General features: G+C 36.9%; 1 protein-coding gene across 3 annotated transcripts; it reads left to right on the forward strand.

The window, feature by feature from the left end:
- The first annotated feature begins 608 nt into the window (after nt 1–608).
- LOC145778666 (solute carrier family 49 member A3-like) lies at nt 609–16,576 on the forward strand. 3 transcript variants are annotated; one of them, XM_082590205.1, is made up of 8 exons: nt 609–1,089; nt 7,918–8,122; nt 8,461–8,676; nt 9,287–9,410; nt 10,919–11,183; nt 11,641–11,873; nt 12,960–13,139; nt 15,995–16,571. In XM_082590205.1, exons 1-8 carry the CDS (start codon nt 874–876, stop codon nt 16,086–16,088), a joined length of 1,533 nt encoding a protein of 510 aa, XP_082446331.1. In that variant the 5' UTR covers nt 609–873; the 3' UTR covers nt 16,089–16,571. The 3 variants fall into 3 exon arrangements, with proteins under 3 accessions (XP_082446331.1, XP_082446333.1, XP_082446332.1); XM_082590207.1 differs by lacking the exon at nt 12,960–13,139 and having other exon boundaries at nt 11,641–11,774; nt 15,995–16,576; XM_082590206.1 differs by lacking the exon at nt 12,960–13,139 and having other exon boundaries at nt 15,995–16,575.
- The last annotated feature ends 2,774 nt before the right edge of the window (nt 16,577–19,350 follow it).

Below are 19,350 nucleotides of genomic sequence, written 5' to 3' on the forward strand. Positions count from 1 at the left end.
TAACATCTTGTCGTCTACCGATATTATTTATCTATATTCTATATGCTTAAAACGCTGGAATGCTTGGTAAGAGCTTAGCTGTTAGCAGCTCCTGATCTGACAAGCTTAATGGGTCAGTGGGTTGACGATGGTCGATTGGTCAGCGTCTAGTTCATCAATACGGTCACACCAGCATGGCGATATCGGTCGCCATGGTAACATACAGTACTTCATTGCGAAACTGAATGTCTCTACTGCAACGGCTACTAGAAGTTTTCAAAAACTTGTTTTGAATTTTGATATTCAGCGGTCGAAGAAAACGAGCTATTTGGCAGTTATTTTTTGCAAACCACATGTAATGATTATTAACCATTGTTAAACAACAATGCAGTGTTTGTCACTGCCAAGATAATAAAACTACCGTAGATTAATTGAGCTATTAATACTCAACATCTACTCTACTTCAATTATACTATATCGATGAATATCTTAAATACTAAAATACTATATATTAAATACTATATATTATATATCTTAAATATAAATACTATATATTTGTTGCTTTACTTGATGCGAGATAAAGAAAAACTATTGGCTTATAGCTATAAGTTTTGCAAAACTGTTGCATCAAAAAACGTAGGCAGAATGTGCTACTGGATGAATGTTATTTTTCTTGTCTTCAGATTCACGCAAAGTGGCCTAAAAAATGTTAGCAATCATGCCTTGATTTTTGCTTTTAGCAAGTTCCCATCGTCAAGAGTAGTTTCATAATCTGTTCGTTTTTAAAAGAACGATCTCAGTGCTGTTGTTGCAAAAAGATTAAGAGTGCTGTCTGCTGTGGGTTATATGTATAAAACCTGAGTCATAGACTACCCTGCTGCAATTAAGTTGAACATGAAAGGTGAAGGAGTACGAATTTCGCTTACTGAGTCTAAAACTTGTGAACTTTTAGAAGAAATTTCGACAACAGGTCCCCTAGTGGAAATCCGAAGTTACAAACTACGTTGGTTTATTTCCGGCGTTTTATGTCTTCTTGTATTCTCAAATTCTATGTCACGCATTGCCTTTGGACCAGTGGCGTATACAAGTGCAACGTTTTACGAAAGTGAGGTAAGCACTTGGTTAATTTTTTACATAAGAATACTAGCTGTGCTTAGTAAGGCGATGTGAAAATCAAAAAATTTAAAAAAATCAAAAATCGAATTATCACACAGGGTGACTATTGCTATGTAGAGTATTTCTGTAAAATTTCACGCAAAAATATTCAGTAACCTTAAACATGTAGTCGATTTTGTCTTTGGCATTTGTTGCCAGCACAGAGTTGCCTGGTACAAATTTTTTGAAGAAAAAACTTTGTTTATCTTTTTTAAATTGTAAAAATTTCCAACTTTAACAACCACAACAACAATTACATATGATGCGACTGCTAGTTGCCCTTTTAGGTAAAGGCTGGCGGTGTACGGTAAGATATTAAACAATCACCTGGCAACCCTATTTTTGCTTGGTCAGCAAAAACTGATGATATTAAAGCCATTTTCACTTCTATGGCAAGAGTAGGAATGCACTGTGCATAAGATGACACTTTGGTTTTGTTGTAGTAATATGTATTACATAATCACACAACGCACTGCATTAATATTCGATTGTTTTCGCCGATTTACATTTGTTTTTTGACAGATATAGTAACTGCAACTCTCCAATGGTAGCTTACACATCAACCAACCAACTTTATATGTGCTTGTAAAACGTGCACAAACGAATGAAAAATAAAGACAATGAACAAGAAACAATGGTGAATATCAAAACATTGTACTGCAGCCCATAGCCGTACGAGACCAAACCATTTTGGGGGGCAGAACGTAAATTTGCCCAAATGTGCACGCTTTTATAGAAATTGCCCAAATATAATGTATGCGGTGCATGATAACAGTGAAAAACTAACATAACAAGATCACTAGCAGTGGCGTAGCCATGCCAAGCCAAGCCAAGATCACTAGCAGTGGCGTAGCCAGTAATTTTGAAAGAGGGGGTTTTGATGGCGTGTTTCGGTTATGGCGACATCCAGCAGCGGAGGGTCTGAGGGGCCTCCCCCAGAAAATTTTGAAAAATTACTTTGAATTTGGTGCATTCTGAGAGTATTTTCAAGAAAAATGTGGTTGTGAATATTCCTGTATAATGGTACTGTGCGGTGGCATAGCAAAAGGATAAGATCATGTTTTCTTCGGCATTTTTCGGAAATAAAGCTACAGTTTTCTATGTTTTCTTGTTGTTAATTCCTGGCTGAGATATTTGAATGTTTGGTAATGGCAAAACTCGCTCTTTGCAATACCCACCCACCCCCCTGGCTACGCCAGTACGCCACTGATCACCAGCTAGCTAGAATTTCTTACCAAAGTAATCAAGATAGAACAACTGAATTCGTCTTTGAAGATACCTTGCTTGTGCATTGCTCGATGCTCCTGCACTTTGGCATGGTAAGTAGGAGTAACAAATATTGTTTTACACACCACAAATAATAAACAACGCCACTTAAATATTCAGTTGTGATGTCATAAAAGACTCAAAAAATAAACATTGCAGGAAACCGGCTCAGGGGGACCATGCAGATTCAGAAAAAAGTACATAACAATAGAGAAATTATAATTAAATGTAATAAAACACAGACATACTACTTCTGTTCAAATAAACTTTGTTCAATTAATTAAAGTAGTTTTGATGATACGAATTTTAGTACAAAAATAAAAAGGTCTGGCAGCACTACTTCTAAAAATATAGTTAGGCTAGGTAATTTGATGACAAAAATAACTAAGCTTGATATATTCTAAGTTTGCATACAGACGGTGACGTAGGATTCAAAGAACCCAATTAGCCTAGCAGTACGTATTTACATTAATTCAATGTCTGAATATTGAATAATATTCAATCATCGGATTTGCAGAAGGCGTCGTTGGATTTTCAAAAAATCGCCGAATAGGGAACTCGCCGAAAAAGGATCTCGCCGAATAGGGAACTCGCCGAATAGTAGCAGAACCTTTTATAAAAGTAACCAAACAAAGCTAAGCAACACCTTAACATTACTTTTAACAGGTATGAAATGTTTTTGTTAAATGTTGTGGTGTTGCTTAGCTATGTTCGTTTATGGTTGAAAAAGTACTGTGACCTCCCCACCCAAATTGTTTTATAAAAGTATTTACCAGATTTATATAAATTCATATTTTGTAGTTTCCCAAATCAAGATGATGCATTTATAGATATTATGAAAAAAATTAAAGACTTTGTAAATGTTGATGCTGAGGCAACTGCATCATGCCAATTTGGGCAGTTTTATAAATAGACTACAATCAGATACTGCAATTTCATATTTTTTGTTGCCCAAATCTAAACGATATAGTTATGTAAATGGGAAAATTAATGAATTTGTTCATTTTGGGGAAACTGCCTCACGCTAATTTGGGCAGTTGCATAAACAGACTAATCAGTTTCATCAAATAATTTCATGTTTTCAGCTGCCCAAATCAACACGATGCATTTGTGAAAATTAATAAAATTAGCTATATAGCAAATTTTGCGTTTTGATTTGGGCAGTTTCACAAAAGTATTAGAGACATACTTTGGTGGTTGCCCAAATTGGCATGATGCAGTTGGTTAAATGCATTTCGTACTGCAGTTTGATCACCATGCAATACAATATATCAATATGGGTGTGCCAAATGAAAATTTTGCGGCACATTTCTTGTGCAAATAAGAGGCTGTACTTAGTTTGATAGGTAAAAGATATTAATTTATAGTTTTTCTTAATTTATGCAATTTTGTAGCGCTTTATATAGCAATTTTTGCCCTAATAATTTCAAGATTTTGCCCGAATTCGCGACGTTTTGAAACAACAGGGGGGGCAGCTGCCCCCCCTGGCTCGTACGGCTATGCTGCAGCCAATGAAAGAAAGTCAGATTTCGTGTCTGCTTTCGGCAAGACCCTACGCGAAGCAATTCTCGCCCGAATGAAACTATACCGTCGTTGATGGCCAGCAACACTTCCACAGTCGTTAGTGACTTCCCAAATGATACGCTGCACAGCCTGAGTATGGGCAGGAAAATGAGGGCATTCAAACTTTGTGTTTATCAAACCCTTTAGTTCATCTATGGTCAAGTGTGAAGTAAGGATAGACTCAGTAAGCGTGGCATGGTCCCAATCAAAGAGAACCGTGAGTTGGCATCCAAATTTAATTTCGGTTGGGTAAAAGTGAGGACAGAAACATCACAAGAGTTACTGCCTTTGCGAATATTTTCTAACATGTTCACAGAAAAAGATCGCAGAGCAGGATCATCACTGGATACCGGGGCATTGTCACATTCAGATGTACAAGGTGCAGCTGGTTCGCAAGGAGAGTCAATTTCTTCATCAATTGCTGCAGAAAACTGCTGTTTTTTTCCAGTTCTCTTCCTCTATCACTTGTGACTTTTTTGCTGCAGCGAAATCATCTCCTCGCTGTTGTTTGAGGCTCTTGAAAAACAAGTTTTTTGTGTGAGTGATAAATGTAAAGAACACAAAATAATCCATGTAAATCAGTTCAGTTTGTTTTTATTTCTGACTATCACAACGAAAAACAATATATGCCAAGCATAACAAATAATACTCTTTCGGACAAATGACAGTAAAAATCAGTGATAGTCAAGAAAAATCTTCTCGCCATAGCACGACTAGCTTATAGTGAAAGCACAAGCTGCCTGCCTTTACAGACATAGAAATCAGAACATCTGAATCACTTTCCCTACGAGGAAATGCTTTAGGAAAGCGAAAAATCCTTAAACCACCTACTATCTAGAGTTGGTTGCACTACATCTGCAATAGTGAAGTGGGGTTGTAGAATTGGCAGTAACCCATTCTCCTTCTCATATGGCTCCATTCAACAAATGTTGTTAGAAGAGCCATGTCAATGACAACAACTGACCAACCCCAGTACACAACATGGGACATGTCTATACATGACCCATTGACCCTGTTATCAAAGAATATACTTATAAAAGCCTTACATTTCATAGAAAATTACTAGACAAAAAAGTTTGAAAAGATACCGTATGTAAGAACTTAGCCTACCTTTTGTTAACTCTCTTTTGAAGCGTTTTCGTTGTTCTTTTGTCAAGAGGCCCAATTTGGTATAACGGTGCTTCTACTCCAAGATAACGTTGGGAGAGGAGAAACCTCAATTGTTTTAGGAATGCGATCTTCATTTGAAAAGAGAATAGTTAGCTTTTTTTCCAGCTTCCTGAAAAATTAATTTTTTATGAGTGCTCTGTCTCTGCAAACATGCAATTAATTATTTCAACACATTAAGGTTTTGAAAAGTGTCTGCTAGTTGGTTATTGTAGCCTACGTGTACTGTTCATTCATGCAAGCTATATGTTAGTATTTTCAACAACTACCGGTACCCTTCATCCATACGAAGATATACGAGTTGGTCTATGTTTTATGTCACTACCAAGCTTAATTAAAACCGGTCAGAGAAAAAGTTGCCGTAATAAAGTACTTGAGTATCACCTTTAACAAAGTACAGAATGCAAGAACATATCATAGTGTTGGTAAATCAGCAGTGGGAAGCTCCTTGGAGGGTCCAATGACAAAAGAGCTTTCCATGCTTCTTACTCTCTTTTTAGAACTTTTAGGCATGATTTAACAGTTAACAATGCTACCCACAACAAGGTCAGCTTTATGAACTAAAGATAATATGTGAAGAGATTAATGTATTTTTAAAAAAATAAACATAGCCCACTTACCGTACACAGAACTAAGAATTTAAGTGCTGAAAACTTAGTTGTCTGAGCCTTCCGTAATACTATGAACTTTATTAGTGTCATTCTCAAAGCTACATATAAAAAATGCAGAACCACAAACAGCAACTTCACCTGAATAAGCAGTTCTTATTCCAGAAGACCTGATAATTACAGACACTGCCTCTTAGGCCTACTTTACACAATTTGGAAAACCTAGCCTAAACTAACTTTGAACCGAAGCCTGAACGATTATTTAACAACCAAGCATAAAATCATAGCAAACATTTCGGCTGAACACAACTTCTTATCTGAATTTTGCAGCCTTATCTTCAATAATAATTATCAGCAATTCAGCATCTCAAGCTATAAATCTCTCAGCAGCAGACAGCAATCGCTCGCGCGCGCGTGTGTGCGGCACACAACGCGTTTTCCTTAACTAGCCATTCAGAGCGCGCTATCTGGATCACGTGGATTGATGCGTTGTGATAGCATTTTTTGTGGAATCACCTTGCAAGAATTAGAAAATACTAACCTTAAAACGCTTACATGTTTACGGATACTGGATTTTATTGCATAAAACTTCACAAAAATACTCTACACAACAGTAGTCACCCTGTGTGATAATTCGATTTTGTCCATTCAAATTTCACATCGCCTTAGTGCTTAGTTGTGGAATTTAGTTTTTTCATGGTACAGTAGGCTACTAGTTTTTTCATGATGATTAGCCTATATCTTTGTGTCGTATTATTCTCACAACAGACGAAATGAAAGTTTTTCTCAGTCTTAACTTTCACAACAAAACAGTTTTCCACCGTTCCTGGAAAATTGCAGACTTTTTTTTTCAATTGTTATCTTGACGTCAATGCATGAACAGACATCCAGTTTTGCAGATACTAAACAAACGGCAAGAAAGAAGAGCAATGGTTCTGCTCTCGAGATGACCTTTTTGTATTGATTAAACGTCTGCACCCATTCAATCAAAATAAAAAGGAACGGATTTTTTCCATCATAGATAAAAAGTGGAAATTGAAAGAGAGTCTGGGTCGTTATTTATCGTTGTCCGAAACGACAGCACCAAGTCAACAACATTTCAATTACCCTATCGGGCCATCCACATTCTAATCAAATGGGGCCACTATAAATCACACATCGCATATCACAAACAAATAAACAATGCACAATTACTTCGAAGAAATAAACGGAACGTTTTCGGCTCAGCACTGTGTCTTCATCAAGACCAGGAGAGCCAGGATGCATAATAATTAACTTATCGAAAAAAACACATCAAGACGTGCTGGTTCGACTCACAGGGTGTGCGCTTGAGCTGCACAGTAAAAAGACAGTTTTTTATTGAGCGGCACTCAGACTCAGTTAATGGAATATTTCACAGACACCAACGCTCCCACAACAAGGGAAACTTCACTGTCTATCTTGGTGATCGAACCTGCGTCAGTGGCTCAAAGCTCTGCAAGTATGGGCAATGGAGGCTTTCTCAGTCCGAAGATAAAAATCCAACCAACAAATATACATCTGATATATTATTATAACATATTAATTATTAAAATGCCAAACTGTGCGGTAGAGTCACACTTTAGTCTGTAGGTAGGCTACATTAAGCAAACAATTATAGAAAGATCAAAAGTAGTCAATTATCTGGGAGTTAATATGGATGAAAAGTTAACGCGATCAGCACGCATACAACACTTGTCATTGCAATTAGCTCGATACTTTAGAAACATAAAAATGATAAAATGTTGTGTTGTGAAACATTTGAGCCATGTCCACAAGGATTTTCTACCAGCTAAGTGGCCGTGTGGTTTCGCCAATGGGTCTAGTACTCTAGTGCTGGTAGATCTGAAATCGATTCCAGGTCGGGTCAAACCGAAGACTCCAAAAACGGTACTACCGACTGTGTTCTTTTTTGCGTAACGTAGTGAGAATAAGTCGGGTAATAATGTGATAACATCGTAAACCTGACATAAAATTAAAAATGAGCTCTGTAGCTAAAAGACCTTATGGCTGTTGTTGAGTGACAATAAATAAAACCATAACATTATTATCACAATAGTTTTCTTGTGGGCAGAGTTTTGTAAACCTGTTTTGGAAACAATGGTTTTGCGTGTAAAGTCGTGTGCTGTGGAGCAAGGTTTTTCAAGTTTGCTGTTTTCAGATTGGAGTAATAAACTGGTTTGCTCTCGTTTATATGATTTTTGGCATACCATGTGGATTTGTGGTGGCTGGAATAATGGGGAAGATTGGTCTTCGATATTCTCTGCTTTTTGCCTCTTGGCTTCATTGTCTCGGCTGTATTTTACGTATTTTAAGCGCAATCACAAGCATTTCCAAAACCAGTAGATTAACCTTAGTCTTTGCAGGTAAGACTATGATAACGTAACCGTAACCTATAACGTTTAACATGTTTATAGGCTACTGGTTAGAAGGAAGTAATATCTACAGTCCAAGTGCACAAAAGTGTTATAAAGTCATTTTCATAAAAAACTTTCACAAATTTTTCAAACCCAACCAGACCGAAAAAGCTAGGCCACTTGGCGCTACTATTTATATCATTTTAGACCGACGACATGCAAATATAAAGTTTGCTTCATGCAAAGTGTATTGATTTGCTTTACTGATTAACAATCGGTGGGTTTGATCACCAGAAACTAAGTTAGTTAAAGAACACAATGGACTCAAAATTTGTGTATTTTTGAAGGTCACATAATGTCAGCAATTTCTCAACCCTTCTTGATGTTTGCACCGACCAAAGTGGCCGCGATATGGTTTCCACAAAATCAAAGAACAATTGCTAACACTATGATGGTAATGGGAAACCCTTTAGGAATAATGGCCGCCAACATACTCTCTCCACTTCTTGTGAGAAAGCCTGATGATATTCTACTGATGTTGATCATATACGCCATTCCTGCAGGTGCGGACTTTGGAATTTTTTAGTTTGAAACATCTTACTGTAGTTAACATTTACCTGATGTCTCTGTATCATAAATCATAAAGATGAAATGTCTCTGTATCATAAAGGAATAGTTCAAATGTTTTTGGCAAAGTACCGTGCATTTTTCGACGAAGAATGCCAAACGAGGCGAAAACTTATGACGTTCATAGAGTATCCCCGTCATGCCAAGCAACTAACCTATACTGTAGATAGCAGAAACCACTTCTACTTGTAAAGACGTTCATTTCTTGTTTTGTAACGTCGTAGGCTATCTATGGATTTTGCGTTGCTTCTATTGGTTTGTCTTATCCCCCAATTGCTACACAGACGCTCTGCTGTATTACAATGCTATTGTAAAAACTCTACGAAACGTAAAGTTAATTCTCTACAGTTGAATCTGTGAGCTGGATGGAGAAGAGAATTGATTAGATTACATCTGAAATCACTAGTAGGACAACAGTATTTTATTTTTTTATATGCTAAGATACGGTAAGCCTACGTGCTACATATTTTATTTAATATTGTTTCAAATCATTCAACTCAGTCAGAAAAGAAAAATGTATTTCCATATCTTTATTTTTTCACCCAGTTGTTGGAGCAGTTCTTGCCTCTGTCGGGACTCAAGCCAGCTCCCCTCCTCTCCCACCTTCTTTTAGTGCCATTACACAACCAATTCCGCTCAAAAGAGGCATTAAGCAATTGGTGAAAAATAGGTAAGCAGCTGCGACGATTTAGTTTCAATTATTTCTTTTCTGCTTGATGGCCGGGGTATGGTATTGAATGGAATGAAAGATGGAAATGTCAAGGAAGAAACATTTGAAAGACAATCTTCCATCATTCCATCTCCCATCCCGACTCTGTCATGGAATTTCTAACACCATATCAAGACATAGAAAACTTGTAAAATAAGTTGAACAAAAGTTTCTGTTTGATTACGTTTCTTCGATGTAAAAGTACTGTAAAGTATTTAGATTTTTGCTTCGTTTTTTTTTTTGTATTTAAGCTTAAGCTCGGTGGTAGAAGATTTAGATTAAATGAATGGGAAGGCAAGGAAGCCAGTTTTTTTCATGTCCTCCTTCAAGCATGTCTTTAAGTATCTTGCCAAAGACACGGCCACATGCTCTTTAGAGGTGTCGAACTAGCATCCTTTGTTGCGCGACTGTTGCCCTTTTATATGGTTATTCGAGATACTCGACAACACTCACATCTCATATGCAGTATAGTTTCACAATTCATTCTTTCGAACTCACTTCATCCCTGTTGAATGATTCTGTATGCACACGTTTTAACAATCAATCACAAACAATTCGCTTTGAAAACCAAAGCGCTAACTGTTATGCAGTAATACTGTAGGATTATGTGATGAAGGCTTGGTGTGCTTCGAATGAAATAAGAAACTTTTGTCATACATCAATGTAATTGAACGTTTAAGCTCAATTCAGCTTAATAAGTTGATGGAGCAAAGAAGTGCCGTTACCATTTTGTTACTTTCTGGAAATAAATGTAATACAGAAATCAGAAAATAGGCAAATGACATTTTTGAGGTGGAATGGAAGATTTCTATGATGAAACGAAACGGAAGAAAATCTCAGGATGCAAGATTGAATAAACGTCTTATATTTCATTTCATCCCGTACCATCTTGAATAGGCTCCTATGTTTTAACCTTATGCTTGAAATCAGATCCCTGGTGAACAGTCTTATCCAATTTTGGAAATTGCAATAAGACCTACTTCGGCTACAAAAGAAACTGAAGACTTTACCTATGTCTCTAAATTGTTATTTTAAATCAACTTTTTGGAATGGTGTCTTTTGAAACAGCCTACGTGTTGGTGTTGCAAACAACCTATTGTTGTCCTCAATTTATTAACCTAACAGCTTATTCGCCCCGATGGCTCAGTTGGTTAGCGCGTGACTTCGTGAACGAAGAAGCTTCAAGATCAAGCGGTGCTGGTTCGACTCTCGGGGTGAGCGCTTGAGCAACGCATTCTGAGGACTGTTTTCCATTCAGCGACACCTAGTGGGTGGATTAAATCTCCGGCAACAAGACTTCGACAATCGGTAATTTCACTCAGTCAATCTCCGTAACCGGCTCTGCGTCAAAAGCCTCTGCAAGTATGCGAAACTACCAAGAATAACCAATCAAGGCTTTGCCAGTCCGAGGATGAAGATTTAAAACTAACCAAACAAACCAGTAACTAGGCATTATTTTTGCACTTTAGGCAATATTGGATAATAGTTTATGCAATCGGCGGGGGCTATGGAATATTCACTGCATTTACTGTCTTCCTTGAGCAAATCCTTTGTCCGTGGGGCTACACTGACTTCTTTGCTGGAGTAGTGTGCGGTTCTTGTTTGGTGATTGCTGGAGTTATAGGAGCAACGATTGCTGGGATTATTGCTGACACGACCAAGCACTTTGCGGCGGTTACAAAATCTTCTTATGTTGGCTGTGCTGCGTCTATCCTACTCTTCTCAATCTTCCAGGTTTTACGTATTTTACAACGTTTTGCTAAATCTTGTTTAATGATTCAAAACGTTCTTAGCTTAGTAAACAATGCAAATCCTTGTTCAAGTCAATCATCAGTTTCATGTAGGTTACCCTGTCTGAACAAGCCTCTTTTTAAAACTCAACATTCGAAAATATTTTCTCACGTGGCCGTTGAGAGCATAATTGGCGCCCGATATACCAATGAGATCCTCCGGCTTCTAACACTTTTTTAAAAATGCACTTTTTTCAAAGTATACTCGGTGGTGTCGTAGTTTCTGGGCCTCTTGGAAAAGTTCATGTTTTAGAACGAATGGTTTGTAATATTGTAAATATTTTAAGGTTTGGACGTTTCTTAATTCTGGAGGTTTTCAAGCCTTTTTTCCCAAAAAACTAGTCAAAGGAGTTAGGCAACTATCATTTGCGTTGCTTATCTAATCATTCCTTAAATTTCAGAACAAGCAAAACCAGCAAGCATTAGTAGCCATCGGCTGTGCGTTAACGGGATTCTTCGGAATGCCATTACTTCCTCTTTCAAATGAGATGGTTGTCGAGACTACTTACCCTGTAGAACCAACAGCCACTACCGGGTTAGTGATCCTGAGCGGCCAATTGCAAGGAATCCTTTTGATAATTGGCCTCCAAGCAGTAGCAACTCCTATGGCTCCAGAATATAGCAACATCTCAAGGTAGACTCTTGCACTTCATTTTGTGTGGGCTATACGTCAATACTATCTAGAAAGGCAGTTGCTGGTGAAGTCTTCAAAAGGTCTAAGTTATTTTTGAAAGGTTAAAAATATATTTATGGTCAATATGCTGAAAGTACCCAGACAGTAAAATCCGTCATTTTTACATTGATTCAACGTCTGCAGACGTTGAATCAATGTAAAAATGACAGATTTTTTTGTTTGAGTAGGTATTGGAAGGTTCGACTGTGGGAAAAAATAAAAATTCTTTTAACTTTTTAAAAGCACCAAGTTGAAGTTCCTCTGAAGTCTTTAAAAATTCTGAAACCATTCTTTACATTGTTTTTACGTAATTGTGGTGCTTGTTACGTTTTTTCCGTTGCCTAGTGAAACTTCGATATTTTGTGACCTCTAGATTTGACTCCACAAAAATACAGTTGCTTATGTTTAAGGTTGCTTGCATATCTCTTTCGGTCATTGAAATAGTGAGCCTGTCTCAACAGTCTGCACATCTGTGTGTATGAGTGGGTAATTGGGTTTGTTGTTATGTGGGGACTGACTCGATGACCTCTTAGAGATTTTTGCTACCATCTTGATTATCCCTTTTATGGCGCAACGTACTGCTTTAAAAGTTTTATTTATTCTAACTTAACCTGACTAAGCAGTTGAGAGTATGCAGAGTCCATGAGAGTTGTAGCCTATGTACTCAAAGGCTTGATTGCAAAGGCATCAAGTCTTTGCTGTAACTTTTCAAACAAATGAAGTTAGTTAGACCGTCACACCTTAAAGTTTTTAACGTATAAAAACTCTCAGCAATTGCAAATGAAACTCATAACAGTAGGCGTAGTTAGTAATAATAATAATAATAATTTACTTAGGCCACCAAAAAAGACCAGCACAAACTTTCATGCGAAGAATTGAATTTCTTACAGAACACAGCCCAGAAGAATTACGAGAATTGGCTAAAAATCCCAAAGACTGTTTGTTGACGCTATTTTGCACCCAACTGGTCTAAACAAATAGTAGTTAGGCAAGACAATTTACATAGTGTTGCTGTAAAATTAAACGACAAACTTTTATGCTTTGTAGGTGCCACACTGAAGAAGAGACAGTATTTTCTGGGTCTGGTGAGGAACCCGTCCAAATAAAAAACATGACAGTACCGTGCTATGTCATGCTGGGATATGGTGCTTTCGTTTGCTTAATCTTTGTTTTATTTTACCGGTCTAGAAATAGAAGAATTAACGTAGAAAAAGCAGAAGCAAAACGGTGAGATGATGGATGCAGAATGTGTCATTAGTTGCATTTTCTAAAGATCTAGACACTGTTTCTCACTACGATCTTTTTATGGTGTGTTATGTTTTCTTAGGCGACTGAGAAAAGGGAACTGGCCACCTTACTCTCGTTAGTGCCGAAAACTTAGTGTGATGAAAACTTTATCTCATCATTCCCCAAACCTCAGTAACTGAGTTTGGGACCTTTACCTATAGCCTACCTATGCTTTCGAACACCTTCACAGTTTAAAATGTTACTTTGTAAAGATGCCCTGGGCCTCTAACTCTTGTACGAAAACCCACTGGTTGGCTTTATAATCAAGACAGATTTTATGGACAGGTTTTTGGGTTGGAAGTAGCCAGTACCAGAATATTAGAAAACGAAACGCAATATAAATTTTTCAGTGATTCCAAAGGTTTACTTAGAAGTGTTTGGGAATTTACCAAGGTTTTCGATTAAAAAGGAGACGTTTTAGTCAAATTGAAAAATACGACCCCGCGTGTTTCGTTCTGCAATTTTGTTTCCATTGTGCTGTTTTATTGTTTCTGGTTGTTAACTTTTCATTCAATCAACAAACAACAATAGTAGGCTAGCATATCTTCATTTGAAAATATTATTTTTTGATTAAATAATATTATTTCACCAAAATACAAGATAATGGAGTAGGAGACTACTTGTTTAAAACTCTTTCACGCATTTTCTTTTTTAAACTCAAATATCTTGTCCAGTCATTCAGCACTGTATAGAATTGTGTGTAGGCTCTTATGAAGAGTTGACTTTTTTGTTTTCTAGATAGGCCTATATGATATTTTTTTTATAAAACATTAAATGTTTTTAGTTGCATTATTTGTAAATTGCACAAATTCCTGTGAAAACTCTCGTTTTTTAATTGTATAAGAAAGATTCTTCTTTTTCCTCGTCACCAAAAAATAGAGCAGGAAGTCTGCTTGTTGTTGGTGATGAGGCCGAATATTAGCTGCTCTCTGGTAGCCTCTCAGTGTAGTCAGGACAAACATTGCTAACCCGGGGTGGTAAAACGATAGACACTTATCCCTAAAGGCGCAAACAAAAAAGAATCAACTGCAGTAGGTTATTTTCACGTTTTTGCAACTCTTATTCTTGCGGTGTAGCCTGCAGTGCCTTTATGATTACACTCACGTAGGCTACTGCAAATGATGGCACAAAGAAGTTATTAATTTTAACTAGGCTGCTTATACTGTATATCCTATGCTTCATCAATTACATGCGGTAAAGTGCTAGTTGTAGTTGCTTTTCCGAAACCCGCCAAACCACTTAATGTTTCGTTTCTATGAGTTCAAAAGGTTAACTGTAACCAAAAAAGCATATTTCATCTAGCAATAACATATAGGCTAAAAGTATTTCTTAAGCTGAAGAAAATATTAAACAACTTTAAAGATGCGGAACAGTAAAAATCCACACCAACGAATTTATTTTCCCACAAGCGAAAATTTTACAACTTCAATTCTGATAAATACTGCGGTTTATTTTATAATGGCTGACGTTAATCTGCATTAGCGTCGTATCAGTAGAAATAGACTAATTGAAATAGCTCGTGTAGTTTTGCACGTAGGTCTACTTACAAAATAAACCGAAAATATTCCGTTTTTTTGAGCCTTTGCCAACCTTTGTTCCAGCGACAAGTTTCGGGAAACAGTTTTCCTTCCCACTTTTTGTCGCCTATTTGTTCTTACTGTAGCTATGGTAGCTATGGTGTGCAGCGAAGAAATGATACACAACGGATGATGTACCAAACAAAACATTAAAAATCTTAAAGTTTACTGAACATTTGAAACAGAAAACTTAATACCATTATTCTTTCTAACTACACTGCAGTTGTTGAACTTTCTGCGTTTATCTAACAGAATTTATAAACTTTCCTGCGTGATAGCCTTAATCAGTGGAGGCTTTCATAACTATGGGGGTTGAGGGTGCAAGGGGTGCGATACATTCAATTCGTCAAGGACTCGAGCAAGAAATTTCAGCATCTTTGCATAATAATCAAGGCTATGCTCTGCAATCTAATTAAATTCGGCACCTCACTGCAACCTACACATAAAGTTACCGTATTCAACGACACAATCATGTGCTTGGTTTACTTTGTAAGATTTCAAAAATAATTTTTAACTTACTGGAATTCTAAACAGATTTTCTAAAATTTGGGTACAAAATTTTAAACTGCTGTTTAGTTTTTCTTTTTAAAATAAGGTTATTTAAGGCCTAATAATTACAAAAGTTACGCATCAAATATAGCCTATAGGCTAGCTTACAAAGTTCATGGGCTACTTGTTAAACTGAATCTGTGCATGTTTAATTTTGTAAGACTTAAAAAATATCTTTCAACTTTTTGATATTTTAAAGTGATTTGCTAAAAGTTTGGGTATTAACTTTCAAACCTTTATTTAGTTTCTAAATTGATCAAAATTGAGACCTAATGATAATAGAATGGTGGAGCATACATTTGTACAAAATGTGACGAAAATTGCCAAGTTAGCTTACGTTTCTTTCTTAGATCAATAAAACAACTGATAGCAGTAGAAAAGTTTAAAACAACCTACTGTATAACTTGTCGCAAAAATTATTTGGACACAAACGATTAGCCTATAGGCCTAGGCCGGCTTGGGCAAGATTTTTTTCGCATCCCTATAGTAATGAATCTTTCCCTGCAGCTTCGACGGTTTTAGGCAGTAAAATTTAGAAGGCAAAAAAACATTAGTACCGTAATTGCATATTTATAGCCTACATTTAAACAAATAGCTTTATTTTCAACGTAGGCTACGATTAAATGAATCGATGTAAATTTCTCTAACATAACTGCTGAAAGTTTACAGGTCACTTGCACTCGCCAGGAACACTCTTCATTCCGAAGATATTCAGCAACTTCACGTTTCAGAAAGTGAAGTAGAAACGAACCAAACAAAGTGATAGTTTGCGTCCGATGTGTTTCTGTGAAAATAAACTTTCCATGCTTTTTGGAAGTTATAAATTTTCTGAGGCGAATTGTTTGTGGTGACTTAACGTTTTGCATAGCCCAGGCTTTTTAGCTAGACTGTATTCAGTCTGCATAAAAAGAGTAGGTGATTTTTAGAAGTTTTGTTGAAAACTTGAAAATTAAAGAGATTATTTTTTATGTTTACGTTTGATATTTGATGTAGCGTTGCAGTAAAAATAATTTGTCTGCAGCATGTTTCGATAGAAAGGTTTTGTTGCGTACAAGCGCAAAGAACTGATATTTTTATTGCTTTTTAACCAGTAGGTCTAATTTGTTTGTGTGTGTGTCCTACAATTGAATTTGACAGTAGGCTATATAGGTTGGTAGACCTAGGATGACAATATTAGTAGCAAACGTTGTTTGCAAGTTGTTGAATGCACTATTTTTGCCATGATTTACCAATCAGATGCCGCATCGCTTTGTTACCTCTTTTCACGTGCACAATTGCTTTGCGTTTTTGCATCTTAGAAAAAAAAATTGCAAGTTTGCTCGCTGTCTAGTAGGCTGGTTTTCGGTTGGTTATGTTGGCAAAGTAGAATTAGCAACAAAAAATGCACGTTTACTGTAAGCGCAGATGCTATTCATACAGAACACACCTCTGCGAAAGCGTACGCTTGCTCGTGCGTGTCTTAACGCAATCTTGCGACTCCGCTCCTGAGGTAAATTGACGCGTTTGATTGAACGGTTTTCGAGAATTTTAAAGATAACCTAGAGGTATTTTATGAGTTTCTGCATTAGGCTACTAAAATCTTTATCCTCGTTGGTTGGGGTTCAATCACACCCATTAAATGTGATATCTGAACTTTTACGTCGTTTTATTGCCGTTATGGCTTTCTCACATGAGTAATGTATATTTCATTAATGGCGCAAAAGTTTTAGCCTAATTATTTTTAGGGCCATTGAGAAGATATTTCGGGTCCAGTAGGCTACCAATGATATTCTTGGGTCCCAAATCAAGACATTTATAAGAAAAATGCACTGTATCTACAGAATACGCTGTTGTTTTTTTATGTTTTTGGACCCCTTGAAGTGGTTCCAGGGCCCTAAAATTATCCCGTGCCCGAATCCAAAAGTATAGAGAAGATGGGTTACTAGTGGGACGCTTTACCAGTGGAACACTACCATTTTCTTGAATCGTGGCGAACGTAGGCTACATGACTGAGATTTTTGCAAACTAGATTTTTGGAAACTAGAGTGGTCAATTCAATTCAATTTATTTTTCTTTGTCGGAAAACAACAGCAATGATAAAGTTACAAATAGTGAACGGGAACAAAACCAACAAAAGGAAAAGGTGGCAAAACTACAAAAGTTTAAAACGTGCATGCGATGCAAATTTAAAGGTTACGTACACGAAAGTAAATTAAGCACTAGGGTGCCACAGGCGCCCTCATGTGGCCGAAATCACCTGAACTTTTTTTCTGGTGTGACATTTCACATATTAAGGCACTTTGCAAAGTTTGATTGAGATTGGACAAAAATTGGATGTGCAGATTGAAAATGAAAGTCTAAACTGAAATACAGTAAAATTAGGGGATTTCCCTAGTTTGAACATCAGTTTTTTTGCTATTTCTCATCTTTTTCTCAACATTGAAACAAGGTAAATTCAAGAATTAGGTTAGGAGACCAGTGCCAGTATGTCAAGAATCAAGATCTCAATTGAAGTCAAGCATGACAGCTCCGCGCCTGTTACATTGATTCACCATCTTGCAACATTGAATCAACATAGCTGGCTTGACCTCACTCAGGGTCTTGGAATAATGGCTTTAGTATTTCTTCTTCTGTTGAATCAGTATTGCAGCGCCCAGGAAAGCTTAGTATTAAACCCATGCAAGTTGTGACTTAATCTGGGAGAATATAGCAGACAGCAAAGATAAGACAGGTAACCTACTGTAAGAAAGGGTTGTGTTACCTTTGCTTCTTGCAGGAAAGGCTAATAATGTTGTAAAACCTATGGTTGTATTGTTTTTTAGGTTATTCTACTAATGATAATTGATACGGTAGTGCTTTTACAAATCGGTCTGGTTAGTATTACAATCATGAACAGTCAGTCTCAGAATGCTGAGAAACAGTATCTTCTTTCTACTATTCCAACGAAAGATGATCAGAAAATCAAGGGAAGTAAACTGCCAACTTATCATCAAGTGATTTTAAGCTTTCTTGCCTTTTAGCAGGAGCTTGAATCTCAAAATCCCACGAAAAGGAAAATCGAAATATCAGTAGATGCAGCAAACGAGACAGTGAAGGACATCTTAACGTTTTACTACAAAGCTAATATTCCAACAATTCATCCAAAAAAAATGGCTCAAAAAATTCAATCTTTTCGAGATGAAATGAGTCTTATCTTCAAAATTCAGATGGAATACTTCCATAGGAGTGATGGAAAGCAATCGGAAAGGATTAAGGAATTTAAAAAGAAATTCAATTGACCTTTCCTTTCTGGCCTCGCGATGTAATGAAGAAGAAGTCAATTGAGGAAGATAAAGAATTTTTGTGGAGCATGCAAACTACCAGAGAGGCGTCAATGGCAGGGAGAGACAATGCTTTGCGTAAGATGTTGAAACGAAAACATTCTAGAAAAGAAGCAGAAGTGCAAATGAAAAAAAGAAATAAAACGTCAAGAGGCTGAATCCAGCAGCAAAAGTAACATTTTACTTTCTTCTAGCAATGATACCAGTGATGAAGTGATTGCAGTTAACACTGCCGAGCCTTCTACATCCACAGGAAGTAAAAGGAGTCACCGTCGAGCAGGGGCGGATCCAGAGGGGGGCGATTGGGGCGATCGCCCCCCCTAAAACCCAAGAAAGTAGCTTTATTCTTCATTTATATGTATACGATTTGGAAAACAACATATCGAAAGCAATGCTGAATAAGTCTTTCGCCATGTTCAAAGATTAGGTTAGGCTAGGGTAGGCTACAATAATAACATAGTGTAAGGCTATTATTTCGTCGCAGAGTCTAATTACCGAACGAAATTACTAAAATTTAAAAAGTTTCTAAACTTTTTGCCGGCACTGTAGAGCATAGCGATAAATCCCTTAGCCTAGATAATTTGGTTGACAGAGCAAGTTATTGGCAACTTTGACGGTCAGACGTGGAACTAAAACCATTGAAATTCTACCTTGAAATTGCATCTAGAAACAGCAAAGCTCAATTTTTTTCAATGAGACTTCAGCATCTTGACACCTAACATCATT

This window comes from Aplidium turbinatum, chromosome 10, assembly GCF_918807975.1.
Source record: "Aplidium turbinatum chromosome 10, kaAplTurb1.1, whole genome shotgun sequence".
NCBI classification, from domain to species: Eukaryota; Metazoa; Chordata; class Ascidiacea; order Aplousobranchia; family Polyclinidae; genus Aplidium; species Aplidium turbinatum.